The sequence below is a fragment of the Magnolia sinica genome, chromosome 18 (assembly GCF_029962835.1).
Source record: "Magnolia sinica isolate HGM2019 chromosome 18, MsV1, whole genome shotgun sequence".
NCBI classification, from domain to species: Eukaryota; Viridiplantae; Streptophyta; class Magnoliopsida; order Magnoliales; family Magnoliaceae; genus Magnolia; species Magnolia sinica.
In genome coordinates, this window is record NC_080590.1 from 6033465 (window position 1) to 6053763 (window position 20299).

Here is a 20299-nt window from a genome sequence, read left to right on the forward strand (position 1 = left end):
TTTAATTTTTATTTATTAAAGATGATGCAATTTATTAGGGCCGAAGGCTGAAGAAAGCAAGAAAGCTGAGAAAAAAAATTAATAACAAGAGAGCCAAAACAGAAGAAACAAAATGAAATACAAAAGACCCCGGAAACCAAACCCCACTAAACTGCAAACTCAGAGAGGCCACTCCTTGATATACGAAGCAACCTGATTACAAACCCAAACAGCTGAGCCACATTGATTATGGAAGCAGCTATTATTCCTTTCGGTCTAGATTACCGGAGAAAGGTGAGCAAGGCAATCCTCCATCTGAGAGTACTAAGAAGTTCCCCTTCACCATAGTGCCAGGATCGGATGAAGCTCTCAACCAAACCTGGCATCACCCAAGACATTCGTGGATTGGAGAACGCCGGACCACACCATTCTGGCAAAGTAATTTTTGACACACACCAGCCATCCTTTTTCGTGTAAGGGAGATGTCTCCCTCCCATTTTGGTATTGTCAAATAATCTTTTCTTTTTTAACATACATTCATAAGATACCCTAGTGTAAATTTCCATAAGATTTGATTGTTATAGAGATTGTTGATCAAATGAAATGATGTTTTTGCCTTTGATTTTGTAGAGATGAACAATTCCCAATTTGCTTTTACACCAGTAGAAAAAAAATTATATGTTTGGGGCGTGATCTCAATCACTTGTAATTTGGGCCCACGCTGGGTAATGATCTTAGATTGGTTAATGGTGAGTGGTCCGTGGTATTTGATGTGAACCACCGAAAGCATATCCTTTTTGTGTTTGTGCAAGGGCAAAAATGAGAATTTCATATATCTCTACAAATTTAGGGTTAAAAACATCTTTCACATGTTCAATTGTCAAATTTAATGGTCAACTTTCTTCAATGGTCAAATAGGTCAGAAATTAACTTCCAGATATTATTGACTATATATGCTAAAGAAAGGGATTATTGACAATACTGAAAAGAGGAGGTTATACATATGTCAAACAAAAACATTTAATATAATAATCATGAAATCGGCCAAAGAACCGAGACTCGCTTGAATTTTCTACTTGGCAAAAGAGACTTTAGAAAACCTTTCTTGGGTCAGAATTGAAATCTAAACAAGTAGGGTTCCCTTGGCCATGCGTTGAGCCAGCTTGATGACTATGTTACATGTGCTCAAAATAAGAATGGCTATGTTTGTTGCTAAACCGTTTGAGATGTCCACACTGGGGAGGGGCCAATTGGATGACCTGTTTGCCTGTAGGTGATCAGAATGCATTTCTAGAATTTAAATTCCCACTGACTTGATGAACTTGGTTGGGTCAAACTTACCATTTCTTGACTCAAGTTGATATTTTCAAAATTAATTTTAAGTTTTATTGTGGTGAAAAAGATCTTAAAATTCTTGGAAAGTGATAAAAGTAAATAAAATAACCAGAAAGGAACACCGCTGCGCTTTCTGGTGCCTGATATGTATGAAAAATATTGTATATTAAGATTACTGGAATGGTAATAACAGCCTATTTGCTCATAATACATTCAGGCCCTAGACGTTAGTTCCGATTCAAACTCAACTGGGAAAGAAATGTGCATCGCATGCCAGTTCTTTATGGAACTTGGGATATGCATGGCCGGAAGAGCGATAATATGGAGTTGGGCGATGTCTCTGCAGCACGTGTGCCAAGCTGATGCATCAATCGGAACCATCCATATAGTGACAACTGTCGATATTAGGCAAATCCTATTAATCACTTCCCTTCACCTCCTTGGACTGAATGTTTGCCTTAACTACTTGTGTTTACTTAAGTAGCTTTGGAGGCCACTGACTGGATGACTGGGATCATCTGATGGAGGTGTGTTTAGAACTACGTTCTATCCGTATGTCAGAAAAGAAGATGGACGGATCCAATCGGTGCATGACCGAGCAGTGTGCTGCAGTGACGTGGCTCTTACCTTATTCTAATCCTAGCGGCGCTACCGTGTCATCTCATGTGGCTCTTTGCCTTAATTCTGATCTCGAACTCGCCCCGTGGGTGACAATCTTAATTTGTTACCTAAAAATTAATTTCGATGAGAACTGATCACAGACAGTTATCAACACTAACACACCACACCTTTGAGATCACCCTTCAAGAAATTTAGGCCGATGCGCACTTTGAGTCTGACCGTACGTTGGTTGTATCTTGATTCTGATGGTGGGAGGGTCGTGAGATGAGGGGACGGTCTTGATTTTTGTTCCAGGTGATCTTCATGATATGGCCCACTTTTTTTCTTTTTTTTAATGATATTGATTACCTCTATTTGCAAGCTCCCAAACGGGGGACAAACAGCTCTCGGGATGATAATTTTTAGGGTGCATGCATATATATCTCACACAATGGCATGCATCGAGAACTTTCATTTGTCATTTGCACTATAGTCAGTGCCCTACTAATCCAATGGCTTACTTTATTCTAGAAAAATACCAAAGTCTCAGTCGGCCATCTCTTCTCATGAATATCTCAATGACATTGAAGGAATGGAAAGCTTGGAATCATCATATCATATGTGTAAGGTAACACTTCATCAGTCTCTCTCTAATAACAAACCACACAAGAAGCTATATTCATTTTTATAGTAAAGAGCACTTGCATAAATACTCCCTATTAGGTAACTAAGTAGTAATTCTATCTCTAATCTTCCGTTTACAGTTGAATAGCTGAGTCATAAGCCACCCCTGCCTTCCAGTCACTAGGGATCACATTCCCTACTTGGACCCACTTCACCTCGCCATCCCCGCTCGCTTGGAACCGTAGATTAAGTGGGCCCAGTGGAGGGTTTACAATGTCCCAGACGGCCCCATAGGACCTACGCATCTCCCTCCACTGCTGGCAATCCTCCTGCAACCATGGAACATTTGACAACATATATGTGAAAAATATTCAAATTAACAGTTTCCACTGAGAGTCACAATCGAATGGGCTAGTGGGCCATACCTCCCACAATTCGACTGTCAGTATGTCCATCTGGCCAGTTTGGTACAAGATGATAATGGCTAGGTAGTTTGGGAACTTGCTATGCTCTTGGATCTTGAACATGAGGTTTTGTCCTGGGTACTGGCATGACACCCTGAATATGGGACAATACAGTTATTCGGCAGTTATACATAAAAATCACTAAGAACAACATGTATTATATGGAAGATGGTGGTCACCTTCTGTATTCTACATTGATCACACCGTATGCTAACAAATCTAAGGCCATATTTTGGTGGGCCAGATTCACAAACGCACGGGGGCTAAGGATAAAGTCGGTGTAATCCCCTTCTCCGTGGTCAGTGACGACGACGTGCACCCCTTCTTCGGTGCAGAGCTGTGCATGGGTGCACCTGACTTGGTAGCATGCACCACATCCTGTACCGTTCCTGTATAGCCTGCCAACAGCCCCTACATCTCCACCATTGATGGTTCTGCCGAATTCACCATACCCACATGCCCCACCTGATTTCGAAAAACAAGCAACTTAATTAAATAAATCTCTTCTTAATTAATCACGATGCTATGATAAATAAGCATTCACAGACATGCATACATCTAATATCACTTGATGCATGCAGGGATATTCATTGGCCAACACACCCAAAGCTTTTATTAGAATTGTTAAGGAATTATAGAATATTCCTTTACTTGGGCCTTTCAAGGCAAACCAACCAAGATCAATGGGTTAGTCAGGTTGATGGGACGGTGTCACGAATTCACCTCATCAATGCTAGTTCAATAATTTGATAGTATTTTGAAGGGGGCGGAGACGTACGGGATGCTCTTCAAACTTCGTAGAGTATGCATATCCTATTAATTATATACGTCTCTTATTCACGTATATGTAAAAGTTATTCACTTCCCCATCATGTTTGTAAAATAAGCTTATACTGCAAACGTTACAGAGGATCATACAAATAACCTTTATCACAGCAGGAGAGTTTTACAAAACGCCACTTTTACCGGTGTCTAAAGACGGTGGTCATATACACTCACGTGTACGCGGTGAGTGTGTGGATTACACACATAAAACACGTGTGTTAGAGAGAGAGAGAGAGAGAGAGAGAGAGAGAGAGAGAGAGAGATACTTGGAGTTCCTAAGCAATCTGGGCTACCATAGTAGGTAGCCCGTGAACAAACAAAGGAGTTCTGTGAGGTACTTGGTGCGGGCAAGAGTAACAAAAGGCATGGAACAATGCATGAGAAGGTGACTGCTAGCCGTAGCCTCATCTTTTAACTCTCCTTTCACCTTATTATATGAGAGAGAGAGAGAGAGGGAGATATGAGAAGAAAAATTCCAATGCCATTCTTATTTATAGGTTGAAGGTAGGAGTGAAACTGGCAACCACTTTCTTCCACTTTCCACTAGCGTGGGTGATGTGTCCAAATAGGCACCCTTTATTGTTCCCACCTGACTTTCTCAAGTACTGACAGAGAAAAACAGGACACCTTGGGTACCCCCCCACCCACACACGAAAAATTAAAAAATAAAATAAAATAAATCTATGATAGGTTCACGTGTCATTTTGTCACACGCATGTACAATGTCTAGGCTGCTCACGAGGATGTCCCTGCTGTGGTGCATGGCCGTGGTCCAGAAATTAGGCTGGGGTAATCAGGTAGGCCACATGGGTACATGTAAAATGGACACCTAGCTAAAAATGTTTACTAACTTTCCACATGTCTCCACATCCAAAACAATTATCAGGCCAACCCAAATTAATAGTGGGGTCCACCTGATGAACGCCCTGGATGTGCACACACGTGCCATGCTAGAACATGTGTCAACAAGTACGACACACTTCTCCAATGTATCCTTTGCCACCTGCTATATCGATCGGTACAAAGTAAACGACCTTTACAAAGCCTACAAAAGGCATCTAAACTAGTACATGCGCATGGGGTGCAAAATCCAAGCCATATCCATTAGGTGGGTCCCACCGTTTTGGTTCTTCCTCCCAAAAGGAAACTCCGATCCACTAACTAGTGGGCCACTATATTGAAACAAGTGGGGCCAAGTTTGTCTTAGCTGCACATTTGTTTTGTTAACTGTGCCCACCTGACTTTGTGGATCGATCTGAATTTTGTGCCAGAGCATCTAAATAGTGGTAACTTTCTAATGGATGGATCGGATCTCACACCCATATGCTATGCTGGCACATATGAGGGGTGTGCATGAGCTCTCTTATACACGTGTATGAGCTCATCCCGCTCATATTCCCTCTTAAAAAGTCATTGAGTTTGTGAGACTCGAACTTAAAATGCTAATACTAACGATTTTTTTATAAGTGTTAGGTAAAAAATTCACAAATCCTGAAAAAGCCAATTTCAAAGATTTGGATTACATGAGATGGTATTGAAAGTACAGACCATCAAACGACTGATGTTGTTAGTGCCAGAAATTCTCTTGCTAGTGCTTTCTATTTGAGTGTATTGTCGGCATTAAAAAATGAGGATGGTTTTAGTGTCCCAAGAGGACATGTCATAAACTGTACCCAGTGGACTACTATCTCATGCATGGATGAGGTGATTGAATCATCCACACCGTCCATCAAGTGGGTCATACCTCTTGTGAGCAACAATAGAGAAATCAAATTCATCAAAAGGTTTTAACAGTCCTATATGGAATTTAAAAATGAAACATAGAAAGGACCTACATACTCATTTGTGATACAGGCCTCTTTCTGTTCAATTATCCTAACCCTTGAAAACCCGTTGGGCTGGACTGGGCCCAACTGGCTCCGTGGCTGCGTAACATACCATAGATTGGCTATTGATTGGAAGAAAAGATGAAAAGATTGATAATTGGCAGTTCCTTAGTCCTTGGGATCTCCAACATTCATGGGGCCCACGCTTCCGAATAGGAGCTGTTCAATGTTCATTCTGCATGCGGGTTCTTTAAGGTGGTCGGACAAGATTGCCTAATCGATGGACTCCTTTCACCGTGGCCGTTGAATCACAATGCGATCTCACCAGATAAACGGTTCGGACGGAATCATGTAGTGTGGTGCGGCCCACGTACTACATTTTCCTGCGATCCTCTTTGCTTCTAGACTGATCCTGAATGGAAAAGGAGAAAGCCCAACAAATGAAAATAAAAATAACAATAAAGTCCAATTTCTGGAAAATGACTGCCAGTGCCAATACAAAAAATCAATAGTGCTTGGCTTGAAGTACGTGTATGGTGTATACCTGCATTATCTTCTTCTTCACATCCCATTCCTACACCTGGGTAATGGGAACGAGGCAATGGCTAGTGGCCATACAACCGTTGTAGTTGTTATGGAGAGTGATAGCTAACAAAAAGATCAGATTGCAATCATTCCCACCACAGCACAAACTACAAGGTGTAGAGCTATGAGGAAGCCTCTTGTCTATGCTGTGTGAGATGTCCATATTCAGATGAGGAGAAAATAGCTATCTGTAACTGTTTGGTTTGAAAATGGAGATTGGTGGTGTATTTAACTTTAGTGTTTGAGGTGATGTATTTAACTTTAGTGTTTGAAAATGGAGATTGGTGATGTATTTAACTTTAGTGGCTGACAATAGCTTGGTTAGGCGATAGTTAAAAAACACTAAGACTTGAACCTTTTCTTCACTCGGGTTGGCTTAAAGACTCGGCTCAATATTTAATTATTATAAAATAAAAATATTTAAAATGTTAATAGATACTCAAAATAATTAGATCTTGTATAAGTAATATAAATATAACCAATACTTCACTAGCTAAGGTTGAGTGACTCAGTTCGAGTCATGCAGAGTCCTGTCAAGTCAACTGAGCCATTGAGTTAACTCGACAGGGCTCTCCACGTACAGGCAGAGTCAGTCTCAGTACTGATTTTTCCAGTGGGCTCGAAATCCCGCCGAGTTGACTTGAGTTGACTGAGTTTCAAGTTTGAGTCAGCAAGTTTTAGAACTATGGTTGGGGCAATTCATCCATCGTAAACCAACCATTCGTATCCTCAGCCCCGTTGTGGAGAAGCACATTCTCAAATCACACTGATTTCGCAATCTTAACTATCTATTTTTCAGGCTGAATTTGCACCTTTGATCCTGTTCAATTGAGCTGTTCATTTGATGGACTTCATTTGATGGATGTATACCGACTGGTTGGAGTATGTTCGGACCTTTCATCCAGCAGGACCCACAATTTTGACAACCCAGATTGAATACACGTGCTAGATGGATGGATTAATGGTAACAATTTACTTATCAGCAACATCAATGCTTTGAAAAATGTAGATGAGGAGCTCAATGTTTTCATGAACCAATCAAACGGCAGTTCAATGGGCCTAGAAAAAATAAATCAGAAATGGTTAGAATTAGTGGTGTTTGTGGACGTATGAGAAAGGGTGAAGTATGAATTGGGAGACTGGAAAGTAGAAAAAATGTTCCATCAAAATTCAAAAGACTGATCTCTTTATTATAATTAGCATCAACGTTTGCTTGCGCTCCTAGATCAGGTGATTGGTGGACCTTGTGAGCCCAGGTGACCACCTAAATGTGTTAAAACAGTACAGGCTCCTCATCATGAATCTTGAACTTACAAGAGCTAAGTGTACGCACCTATACTGTGATAACAATTTATTAGAATATTAGGCAATTGCAGCAAACAACGTAAATGGCAGTGACAGACAATCGGTTGAAATTGCACAATGCTGATTATTAATTAACGACTTTCACTTACTGAGAATCTCAACACTCGAGGTTGAAGAGCATGGTGCATAATCTACCAAGTTGGGTGTGGACCACACCTTCATCAGTGTATCATGGCCTCTGCATGGGAAGTGATGTTTTTCTGTTCAAAATCTAAACTTTAGGCTGTGTTTAGATGCAAAAGGCAATTGAATTGCTAGCAGTCTTAATTTTATTATTTTTACTTTTCATGATTTGTAATTGCAACTCGATGCTATACTGCATCCAAAACAGGCCCTTAATTTCTTATTCTGTATTAACCACCATAGCCATCATCGTATTGATCTGTACTGCTCAGGTTGACCTTCTCTAGAAGCCAAGGATAACCACCGTTGGTGCGAGTAATATCTAGAACCAATTCAAGAGCAGATAGAACTTGATAATGTATTCCTGGTTTGAATTGATAAGAAATACATTATTTGTTTATACAGTAGCTTGTGGACGAATGTGTTTGACAGCAGGAGGGAATCATTTTGATTTTATTTTTATTTTTTTTGAAGGCATTGACTATTTCCGGTTAAAACCCAATTATCCATATTGCCGAATCTAACTTAATATACATGAATAAGATTAACTCAAGAATCACAATACAATCAAAGCTGAGTTTTGAAACCTATATAAGTTCTGCTCTTTTCAGTTCAGAAACCACGCTGCGGTCTTCTCTGCCTCTTTCATTGTACAAGACCTGCATGGAATTAAGGATTAGCCAATACCAATGCTCCAAGAAGGTGTGAACTGAAAATGATTTTATTCTTCCGTTGATGGTACCTTATCGATGATGCCATATTCAACCGCTTCACTCGGACTGAAGTATTTGGGGCGCCTGATGTCCTCCTCAATCTGCTCAGGAGGTTTTCCAATATGCCTTGAATAGAGTTTGACCTTGAAAACATTCATACATTTCATCAGTTCCGACATTTTAGATGTGTTTAAAGAGGTGTGAAAAATCTAAAGGGAGCTGAAATAAGGGTGAGAAAGTTGATGTCCTTGAAAACATTCATACATTCATCAGTTTCAACATTTTAGAGGTGCAAAAATCTAAAAGGGGCTGAAATAAGGGTGAGAAAGTCGATGTCCTTTTCCATGTTAGATAGATGAAGGTTCATTGACGAGTTATCATGTCTCCAACATTGTTTTGAGCACTAAACAAAAACACCCAAGTCATCTATCATCTTATCTCAGTTTCAGGTTTGGATTACCAAAATTTTGAAACCTTAACCGCCTGCTTGGCAGATTCCTAAAAATGAATTCATCTTGTTTTTAGTTAATCATATTAGAGATCGTGATTGTTGGTTATCAAGATTATTCTAATGCCTTAAGCTGTGCTTGGTTGCCCCAAATATCATGAAATTTCATGATACTTTGCACCAAATTAGACTGAGAAAACCATGAAATATAACAAAATTTCATGATACTTGGTGTAACCAAACTTGGGCTTACCAAAAAGATATATGATCTCTACTACATAATTACGATTAACTAAACACGCCCTAAATTTGTTCATTGAAGGGAAATTAGGGTTGAAACTTTGAGAAATAATGGTGATTCCTTACCAACTCTGCCTTGACATTTTTTACTTCTTTCCTTGCGAGGTCAATATCGGTGGCTTGCCCTTGAAACCTAGCAATTGGCTGCAGATTAGGGAAAAGGAGATGGTGGTTGTGTTAAAGTCCAATCTTCAATACCAAATACATTGCAAAATAATAATAATAATAAATAAATAAATAAGAAAAGAATAAGAAATAAAAACTAGCATTTAAGCAGCAGAATCCTATATGATAACATGTACGCAAAAGCTTTAGATGCTGAAAGGGTCTAGCGAAAGAAGAAAAAGAAGAAATACCTGCTTTATCATGATAGTTGATGATGGCAAAGCAGCCCGATTTCCTCTTGCACCAGCAGCCAAAAGTAAGGCTGCTTCTCCCCAAGCATTACCAACACAAAGTGTGAAAATGGGTGGTTTCACATACCTGATACAGTAGGAGAAGAAACTAAGTTTTCATTAAAGTAAAACTTACAATGACACCCTACCATAAAATAAAATGGAATGTTTGCACGTGCACAACTGTCCCAATCTTTAGGAGACAATCCTGTAGGCACATCTTCAAGAAACTCCTCAGGATCCACACTGAGGCTTTAAGAGATGGCACCCGTGGGAGTGTATCAACCAGGCCCAAAAACAATATGTTACTGGGCACATTGAAGTCTTATCAGATGATACGAGCCCATAGTGGCAGAAATATTTTATTTGGCTAAAACACCAGAATCTATCATTTTTAATATGTTTTTAACAAGTAATGGGGTATCGAACTATTCTTTAATAAGAGTGTAGTTTGTTGGCTTGACCTATTGAAAGTCAACCAAATAGGCATTAATTGAACACAAATCAAGCATGTTGTTATATATTAGGGTCCATTATATTGAAATACAAGAAAAAGAAGATTAAAAGACCAAGATAGTTTCCCCCTTTCCAACTTTTCGCAATGGTTCATTCCCCTTCAATTCATTGAATATCACTCAAATCTTATATTTTGATCTCCAAAATATGCTTGGATTCCGAATAAAGTGTGTTTTAAGCTTTTTCCATGGTTAAAAGAAAAGAATAGAGAAAATTGGGGAAAAAAATAATAAAATGGAATGGACCCTTTATGGTTGTATCGACCCTGTATTGGTGCTGATCCATCTGCCTGTAAGGCCCTTTGTTTTTTAAATGAACCAGTCACTCCTGTATCACGTAAAAGAGGTGGCAGGTACGGCTGTATTGTAGCCGATGTTCAAAACCATGATCCAGAAGTCGCTGTCATCATCATCATCATAGCTTTCTGCCGGCTATTTCAGGATCCACATGTCTGATTAAATTCTATCGAGGTTTCAAGATCCCATCATCATTTTCAGATGTTTCTATGCATTCATTCTGATGAAATTCAGTACTATCATCCTTTCAAAAAAAAAAAGAAATTCAGTACTATCATAAGCCAATGGAAATATAGGCCCCAACTTGATGGAGGATTTTCAGCATTCCATCAATTCCTTTTAAAGCCTTGCAGAAATTAAATTCCAACATTTCGTAAGTTTGTCAATGATGTGATCTTGCATATCACCTAAATTCTCCAATATTTATGGTCCCAATTAACCATACCGGCATACCCACCCATAAGGGCTAGAAAGACCTCAATCCCTAGACCCAAGCTCAGCCCAGTGAGTAATTAGCCTTGAATTTCAGGTCTGAGCCTAGCCTGCAAATTAATAGTCAAGGCTAAATGTGTCTCTTGTTAGGCCAAGACTGAAAGGTCAATGGGGCCAGCCTGACCTTTATAACCATGTAAGTGGTAGCTGCATTAAGTTCTAGGAGTGCAATGATAAGTTATTCACACGAAACTACCCAGGCAATTAATGAGGACAAAGTCATTCCACAGTAAGTGCTAGCTTGAACTGATGCACAACCATGTCCTTCGAACATTACTGGAAAAAAATGGGCGCGAATTTCTAATTTTTGTTACCTCATAATTATCGCTTACATCATGCAACACCCACAGTTCCCACCATGCCCAACTCAGACGGACCTAGAATGCAATTTCAACCTTATCACTCACACAAGTATTCTCCTTGGAAGATTATTTTCCCCAAAAATCATACGTGTTAAGGCATTGTCCTGGCATCTCCAAATCTTCATATGGGATTAGTTGAATGCGCAGGCACAAATTATTTCAGGCCAGAACAAACAGAAACATGTTTAAATGTATCTCTCTTGATATACCGTACAATCTACGTGGAAAGCATCAAGATAAGCCAACAAAAAACAGAAAGGCTTGTTACCTCATGACATCATAGATTGCAAAAGCTTCAGTCTCATAACCCAACTTTTCTCCCCCCTTGAAGGAAAAACAAAAGGATGAAATTTAATATCAAAAGCAAGCAAGATTGCATTGGAAAAATATCGAAGCACTGCACCTAAACCAAATAAAAAGTATCCTTCAGATAAATAGGCCAAGGAATCAGAAAGGGGGAAAAAAACTGATCAAGGAGATTGTTGTAAACTACATAGTACATATACAATGCAATAGGAGGTTTGAACACAAATTATTATTTTTTTGGTAACATGATGCAATTTGCGGTGGGAGTATGCAAAACTTTGGATAACCTCTGCACTAGGAAACTCTTTCCTTTTTTCTTTGACAAGTTCTATGCTTGGGAAGTCACACTAAAAATAGCCCAAATTCCTTCATGAATGCTTTTGTGGCAATCTACCTAATCTAAATATCATCTACATAATCAAAGTTCATTACGCAACTATAATTAAATCATTATTTGATAGAGAAGTGATCTCCTCCCGGCAACAGTTACACAACTTGTGGTACCATACCATCTCTCCGGACGCGGATTTCCTGCGAAAGCCTTTTGCAAGAAGTTCCTGTGCTCGGATGCTAGGTGGGGCCCACCGTGATGTTTGTGAGAAATCCACCCCGTCCATCCGTTTTGCTAGATCATTTTAGCAGACGAAACCAAAAATGAGATGGATTCAACACTCAAGTGGGCTGTATGAGAGGAAACAGTGTGGATTCAGTGACTGTTGTTGAAACATTCGTATGGCCACAAAAGTTTCGTATCAAGCTAAAGTTTTTGATGTTTTCACTTCATCCCAGTGGCAATGACCTTATAAACGGTTTGGAAAGCATATAAACATCAAGGTGGAGCCCAGGAAGGTTTCAACGGTAGGCAACTATTTCCTCAGTTTTCCTTCTCGTATGTAGAGTTGTACATGAGTCGAGTTAGCTCGGTCAACACGTCGACTCGACTTGGAAAAGCCTGCCTCGCCTTTGGCTCAAAACTAGATTTGGATTGAATCGAGTTGGTTTTTGGAGCTCGAAATATTTCGAGCTGAGTTCGAGCTCGACTCGACTCTGCTCGAACCCCAACTCGAATTAACTTGGATCGAATCGGCTCGGTGACTTGGTTATTTTGATCTTGATGTTGCTCGCCGGATATTTGATAAAATGACTAAACAAAGTCTTATTTCTTAGACTGCCCTCATATCAGGGTATTCTCAAAATGGGTATTCGAAGGAAGATTGAATAAACAAATCACCACAAAAAAAAAAAAAAAAAATTTACATTGTAGGACTGCCCTCATATCTTAATCTTGATGCTACTCGTTGAGTGTTTGATGAAATGCCTGCAAAGAAGTGTGGGAGATTGAAGATGCATTCTATGTGTTTGAGAAAATGTCGCATAAGCTCGAACTCGACTTAAGCTGGCCCGAGCTGCTGACCGAACCAAGCCGAGCTGGCCAGTCAGGCTTGAGGATCGAGCCGAGCCGAGTCGAGACAGGGTTGACTGTTGGCCGAGCCGAGCTGTGCCAAGCTCGACTCGGTTTGACTTGTGTACAGCTCTACTCGTATGCCTGCCTTGAGTCTTGAATCCACCTGATTTTTTGTCTCATCTGCTAAAATGATCGGGCAAAACGGATGGACAGGGTGGATTTCTCACAAACATCACAGTGGACCCCACCTAGCATCTGAGCGCAGGAACTTCCTGCAAAAGGCTTTCGCAGGAAATCTGCGTCCCATCTCTCCTGCCAGCATGCCACTTCTGTAGGAAATTAGGGCCATGAAAACAATAGGTGCCCACTATGAACATCACACTCCTCAGAAATCAGGCTGATTGGATCACTAGGTGGGCTACACCTGTATGTTGGGTTAGACTGTTGTTTGTACATTGATGCCTACAGTTTGGCCTGCGTGATGGGCAGTCTGGCTTAATTTTTATGCCAGGTGATCTTCTTGGTGGGGCCTATCGTTTTTATGGTACCGATGTCCTACATGATCGTCATGTTAATGGAAAAGATGGTATGGTACCATAAGTTGTGGTACCATGCCTCTAGGTGATCAGTTCTTTCTTTAATAAACTTTGATGTCATGTAGTCATATTCCTCAACATTACTCTACAGCAGAATCAAAGTGTACAAACCACCAAATAAGCAAAACTAATTGGACTTCAAGTAGGAAGATATTGGTCGATAATCCATTTCCCATTAAATGCTTACGTTAATCTACTTCTACCATGAGAAAATTGAGTCCTGCCTCTTAACCATGCAGATTATAGTGTTATCACCATCGGAGGAAAGAATCCAAATGAAATTTTGGCACAACTAGTGCATGCATTTACCATGAATAAGCCAACTTAACTATATTGGTGCATTCAGATGTAAACATTCGCTGATTTTCTGAGCAGCTTCAAAAACCTCTCCATGTTAGTAAACTCAAATAAAGCAGAAAACTGTTTCACAAATACATCATGACACCTACATATATAAGTGCATTGAAGTGTAGAGCTTAGCTGAGCACCTTCGCGTGTGCAATAAGGCTTGCGAACATACCACACATGTGCCAGCACGACATATATTTGCGAGATCTAATCCATCCATCAGGTTGGTCTGACCTTCTAAATGTTTTCCCAAAAATAAAATCTGGTCTAACAGCATGTGGGTCCCAATATTGGAAACCAGTGAATGGATTACAAAACTTCAGAAAAAAATTTCAGAGCTACACGTTTTTTTGCAAACTGTGGCCCACCTGATCAGTTGATCAACCTGATTCTTGGGTTAGGGCATCAATATAGTGGTGCCATTCAGATGGATCAATTGGATCTCTGACCTATAGTGCCATGCTGGCATGTCTAGCATGTACATGAGTTTTATTGCAAACACACGTGGGCTTAGCAAAACTCCAATGTGTATACATTTAATTAATTCAGTATTAGAAATTGTCATGTATTTCCAATGTTTAGTCAATTGAGAGTTGCAAAAGTAAGCATATTAGGGTACCATACTCTCAAGAATAAATTATAAAGCATGCTAGATGAAAAGAAATGTTTCACCTTAGTCGTGCCAGTAGAGTTTACATACAGGTAAATTGGCTTCTCCGCATCCTCATACTGAAGGTACAGGAACTCTGCAAGGATCAGCTCTGTAACGGACGGAACAAGAGTCATTCCCAAGTACACAATCCGATTCTTGTACAAGTAAGATGCCAAGTCTGGAGGCGGTTGCTCCCATGCACTTCCTCTCAGAAAGGGAATTACCTGTAAATAAAGACATCGTGAAAATTCCTTGAGCAAAAATTATAAACCTGTAGCTATTTTGTACATCATTGTGAACAATAGGGATGTTATGGAGTATGGAGTGTGGACCCTTCATCAAACTCGCAAAGTACTTTACCTTAATTGATTGCACTAGGAACAAGCATATATCATTGTAAAGTTACAAGGAACTTGAAAATGTTAGAATCAATTTGACATCTTTGCTACTGGCCATCAATAGGAGCAAAGAACACCTGATCGGTCCTTTTCATCAATAATTTAGAATAAAACAAATGAAAAACCCTTCAAAAAGTAAATTTGTGGATGGAGACCAAATATACCATCCTTGCATCATCCAAGCATTTATAGAAGACCTCAGATTTTGGGGGATCCTTTAAGGAGATTTGAATACACACACATGCATGCTATATACAGAGAGCCGCTACTTACACCTTGCTTCTTTGTTCCATACACTCTTTTCTACTTTCATAACGGAATAGTAAAAAAAAAGTTCTACTCTTTTGTTACCAAAGTAGAAAATGGGCATATTTATATTTAAAAATAAATAAATAAAAATGCAGGGTACAAATATCAGCTCCCTATGTGTGCATATGTGCGTGCATGTGTGTGTTTGTGTGTGCATGCACACATTTTTTTTAATAGAAACTAGTAGGCATCTAAATTATAAGTCACAATATGCTTTACAACAGAAAATTAAGTTGGGATGCGGATTTGGTAGTGATAAGTTCCAAAATAGCACGGGAACCCCTGCCTACTTCTCACAACAACTGGGTGTTGTTGCAGCGTGTCACTTTTAGGGGATGCCCTAGCCAATCATTGCCCATTTCTCATTGCACCTGCATTTCGATGCAACACTTCGCTTACAAGGAATGCCCTAATAAAAAATTTCCATTCTCTTGGTCTTCAATTTTTTTTTTAATCTCTAGCAGCACTTGTGTCACCTTAAAAGTTAAAACACCAATTAAGGCCAAAAGGAGATCAAGTAATCATTCTTTCGACTTTCACAATGGCCAATTTATCCAAAAGTTTAACGTTGGTGCTCTGGCATGGTTAAAAAGCCCAGCGACTTGATCCAACTCGTCTGGCCCTGAGTCAAGTCGTGACTTGCCCAAGTCAAAGTGTGGGCATGTGTGTGGTACGGTTTGGGGGGTTCGAATAAGTCTAGGTCAACTTGGACGAGTCACATCAGACTCCAGGTCTTAAAACCATGCACTTTGATCACTTCGATTCACTAGAGTTTGGATATATTATTAGTTACTATACGAAACTATGGCTTTCATTACCACACTATGTGAAACATTATCCAGTTAAGAGAAACGCCGCTAATAGATACGAGAAAACAAATTTACAGCCCACATAGCATGATTACTTCATTTAGACCTATGTAGATGTATCAGGCACATACAGGGTACTTGTGTTGGATATAAACAGCACCGGTTACCAATCAGAAAAAAGCAACTTAGGGTTCTCCAGCAAGTGTTTGTTCTCTTACAATTTATCAATTCGATTCGTATTTTTTCGAACAAAACTCACCCTAACAAGCACTGATCCTCTTGGACATTTCAATTGACACATGCTTACAGGTTAAGGCCTTCTCCAGAATTCAAACTAGCCAATTTCGATTGGTGAAAATTAGAAAGTAACTGAGGAAGGAAATTCCACAAATGTTTAGTCTCCCTTTTTCACAAATGACAAGAGAACTGAGGAAATCAAATTCGTTTTCCTCAGAAAATGGTCATTTCCTTTTCCTCTCGCAGACCACCTAAAGAAAAGAAAACCTTTTCTTTTTCCATGGTTTTTTCCTTAGATGTGATGTTTTCCTTTCCATAGCTACTTTTTTAATTTCCACTAGTCCAAATTAAAATTGAATAACAGAACTCCTACAGGATGTAGCCATTAAATCAAAGAGCCCACAAAACCCAAACAACGAAACACCAACGTACTAATTCAGAAGAGGAATTCTACGATTCTCAACCTGAGGATATATGCATAGCATCCTCGGGTTTTCAGTCTTTACAGGTAGGTCCAATGAGACGCAATATGGATGCCCATGCCCTAAAAATCTTCCTCACAGGAAAATCATCAATCTTGGTTTTCTGGCATGAAAATAGAGAGTGAGGAATCACACAATTACCCATTTCAGCATTGCAGCAATAGTTCAAAATCTTGCCTTTCTTTCTTTTATTTTTTTATATAGGGAAATTTCTATAGAGATATATGCACACGAGATTAGAAAAAATGCATTAAAATCAAATTGCCTGCCCGACGCATTTGGATGCACAAGTGAATCAAATTGCAAACATTCAGTTAATAATTGAATAGGAAACGATAAAAATCAATACTTTTTATAGGTACGAATTCAAAGGAAGGAAACTAGATATTTTTTTTTTTTAATGTCATAGTTATTAACAGAAATAATTGCAATTGTATTCAACAGTGCATCCAAACGCACCCTAGAGCTTACAAAAATTCTAGAAAAGAAAACGAGGGCAGTTCTGTAAATACCATGGTGACGACGCCCCTTCTGCCGTGGGAACCTGATAAGGATGGATTGAGCGAAGAGGGGCGGATTTTCTGACCGCAGAAATCGCCTGAAACACTTCCACCGACGAAAGGAGGGATGAAATTGCTAGTAAGAGAAGAAGATGGAACGGAAATTGCAGAAGGGCTGAGGGCTCTATTTGGATTTCTAGTTCTCGAAGTCGACGATGAAGATAACGTGCGCGCGTGGAGAGAGAAACCGGAAGGGATGGCGACTTCCATGGCTACAGACAGAGGCCTCGTATTTTCGACTCTGAGCTCAGAACACTCTCCCAAATCCTTTTCTTTTGGCTAGTCCTAGTGGGCTACCGTGGACATGGTGCGTCGTACGCATACTGCTATTCCCGCAAGGGAAGCGGATTGCGCACTGAGTAAACTCTGTGGGGTCCACCGTGATTTACATATTTTATCTACTCCGTCCATTCATTTTAACATATAATTTGACTGTCGAGATGAAAAATGAAGTATATCCAAATCTCAAGCGGACCTCACCACCGGAAACAGTGTGAATTGAAATTCTAACGTTGAAAATTTCTTGGGGCCCACAGAAGCTTTGGATCAATCTGATATTTGTGGTTTCCCTTCATCCATGCCTTTGTGGTCTTACGAACAGGTTGGATGACAAATAAAAATCACTATGAACCCTAGAACGGTTTTAACGGTGAAAGTCATTATTCCCACCGTTTCCTGCAGTGTGGTCCACTTGAGCTTTGTCCATATTTAGATTTTAGATTCAACCATTAAAATGAGCTTGAAAAACGGATGGGCGGCGTGGATAACATTCATACATTCACAGTAGGCTCAACTGAGTTTACTCAGTACAATGAAAGCTTACAGAGTAACTCAGTACCCAATCTGATTTCTCTTATCTAACTGGTTCAAACCCGGCTCGATCCGAACCGAGTAGATGAGTCGATCTGCACCGAGGAAACTCGCCCGATCCGAACTCAAACTAGGTCGAGTTCAGCTCACCTAATAACTCAACACGACTTGGTACTAGATCGCCTAGATTCGAAACCCAATCCATACATATAATTTAAATTAAAAAGAAAAAATCCAAATTGGACAATTTGAGATGCCATGTAGGTGATAGAGAGGCTCTTACAAAAATATTAGTTTTAAAATATATTTTAATAAAATATAATATAATATAATATATATATATATATATATATATATATATATATATATATATATATATAAGTTTGAAAAAACATCTTTTGTTGTGGGTTTTGGGAATAGTTTCAGAAAAAGAGGAGAAGAAAAAGTAGTTTATATGAGAGTGATGGATTATTATAATACTTACTCACATGGTCCAAAGGAGAATGGAACTTGTGTGTTCAAGTGCGTAGCACTGGACCACCCACACGCGCGCTCGAGCTCGATCTCGGTGCAAGGGCGTGGGCATGTGAGGCAGTATGGCTGTAGAGGCGCTAGTGGCACACTTCGCGCGTCCGCATCGTGTCGCAGAGGGTATCTCCTTCGCGACCTTGAACGAACCGGAGCAAGACGTGTATAAGTCGCGGTGCGACTAAGTGGCTAAGGCAGATGGATGACTGGACGAAATCTAGAAGACTGAATGAGAGTCCCTCTGATTATATAGAGGCTGGAAATATAGTTGTTACACAAATGTGTAACAGCTATGGACTTGATTGCAGAAGTCATGCAGAAACTGTTGCATGGCTAGCCCAACAGCTAGAAAACGGCTAGCCGGCTTTTACAACAATCAGCATACAGCTGTTGTAATGGGTCATGCACAACAGTAAAAAACGGCCATAAAATGGCTAGTTTCTCAACAGCTAGAAATTGCATTAGTGGGATTTATGTCGCTGGACCATAACCCTCACCCACCATAGCCTATAAAAGGAGGGCCTGGATGGGTTTCCAATCCATCTCTCAACCCACTCCAACAAACTCATACAAATTAAGCCTAAGTCACTCTTCTCATATACACCAGTGATTCCAGCAATATAGCAAGGTTCGTATAAACCATTGCTTGAAAGTTAGACCAACGGTGTGGTCTAAGTAGCTGAAGATCAAGTAAAAACAGACCAGTACAGTGGTTTAAGTTCCAAATATTCTTTTTCTCTCTTTTCTTCTAAGATTTTTCCTTTTTATGTATTTCTGTCAAACTGTGTAACAGAGTTTCATTTGGTGGGTCTTCGTATTTGCTTAACGCAGACCCACACCATACTCGTTGTATCCTAGAAGTGGTTTGCCTGTAACCTATCGGCATACTCAATTCACTTGAGTAGGGGCAAATAATGCTTTAAGGACAGCGTCACAGACGTGCTTCAGTCTGTCCTTATTCAAGCTAATTTTTTATTTTCAATTTCCACATTATACAGAAATAATATTAATCTGTATAATTTCTAACAATCTTAAAGCGTTATTTAATGGAAGCCGACAATGTTTCATCCATCAAGTTGATGAATCAGGACTTGATACATCTCGATCGGTTCAATGGAGCCAATTTTATGAGATGACAAGACAAGCTGAAATTTCTTCTGACGGCACTGAAGATCTACTACATATTAGATCCAAATTTGCAAGCACTACTTGAAGCATCCGACAAAGACACACCTGAACAGGTGGCTGCATGCACCAAACGAGCCGAAGACAAACTCTTGTGTCGAGGACACATTCTGAATGCGCTCTCCGACCGCCTATACGTTCTGTACCAACAGACCTCATCAGCAAAGAAAATATGGGCCACTCTGGAGTTCAAATACAAGGCTGAAGAAGAAGGTACCAACAAATTTCTCATCCCCAAGTATTTTGACTTCAACATGGTAGATAACAAACCGCTGCTGCCCCAAATCCAAAAACTGCAGCTAATAGTAAACAAAATCAAAGCCATCAAAATTGATCTTCCTGAATCATTCCAAGTCAGGGCTATAATCGTTAAATTGTCACCGATGTGGAAAGACTATATAAAAAAGTTGCTGCATAAAACTGAGA

The 20299-nt window shown here is 39.8% G+C and overlaps 2 protein-coding genes across 5 annotated transcripts; both read right to left on the reverse strand.

Annotated features, from left to right (window-relative positions):
- Positions 1 to 2504: 2504 nt before the first annotated feature.
- On the reverse strand, positions 2505 to 4285 carry LOC131232738 (expansin-like B1). Its single transcript, XM_058229200.1, has 4 exons — positions 4094 to 4285; positions 3182 to 3467; positions 2964 to 3096; positions 2505 to 2867 (listed from the first exon to the last, which is right to left on the reverse strand). Exons 1-4 carry the CDS (start codon positions 4233 to 4235, stop codon positions 2673 to 2675), a joined length of 756 nt encoding a protein of 251 aa, XP_058085183.1. The 5' UTR covers positions 4236 to 4285; the 3' UTR covers positions 2505 to 2672.
- A 1289-nt stretch (positions 4286 to 5574) lies between these two features.
- Positions 5575 to 17628, reverse strand: LOC131232737 (ATP-dependent Clp protease proteolytic subunit-related protein 4, chloroplastic). Of its 4 annotated transcripts, none has more exons than XM_058229197.1 (8): positions 17303 to 17628; positions 14576 to 14779; positions 11517 to 11572; positions 9544 to 9670; positions 9254 to 9331; positions 8469 to 8582; positions 8314 to 8385; positions 5575 to 6065 (listed from the first exon to the last, which is right to left on the reverse strand). In XM_058229197.1, exons 1-7 carry the CDS (start codon positions 17558 to 17560, stop codon positions 8314 to 8316), a joined length of 909 nt encoding a protein of 302 aa, XP_058085180.1. In that variant the 5' UTR covers positions 17561 to 17628; the 3' UTR covers positions 5575 to 6065. The 4 variants fall into 4 exon arrangements, with proteins under 4 accessions (XP_058085180.1, XP_058085179.1, XP_058085182.1 ...); XM_058229196.1 differs by lacking the exon at positions 5575 to 6065 and adding an exon at positions 7171 to 7297; XM_058229199.1 differs by lacking the exon at positions 5575 to 6065 and adding an exon at positions 7359 to 7502.
- Positions 17629 to 20299: the final 2671 nt, after the last annotated feature.

Coding starts and splice junctions, on each gene's coding strand:
- LOC131232738 (XM_058229200.1), bottom strand. CDS start 4,235: ATGAGGCTACGGCTAGCAGTCACCTTCTCATGCATTGTTCCATGCCTT. Junction 3,468..4,093: donor AGATTGCTTAGGAACTCCAA/GTATCTCTCTCT, acceptor TTTCGAAATCAG/GTGGGGCATGTGGGTATGGT. Junction 3,097..3,181: donor ATCAATGTAGAATACAGAAG/GTGACCACCATC, acceptor TCCCATATTCAG/GGTGTCATGCCAGTACCCAG.
- LOC131232737 (XM_058229197.1), bottom strand. CDS start 17,560: ATGGAAGTCGCCATCCCTTCCGGTTTCTCTCTCCACGCGCGCACGTTA. Junction 14,780..17,302: donor GAAGGGGCGTCGTCACCATG/GTATTTACAGAA, acceptor CTTTATTTACAG/GTAATTCCCTTTCTGAGAGG. Junction 11,573..14,575: donor ACTCTACTGGCACGACTAAG/GTGAAACATTTC, acceptor TTTTCCTTCAAG/GGGGGAGAAAAGTTGGGTTA.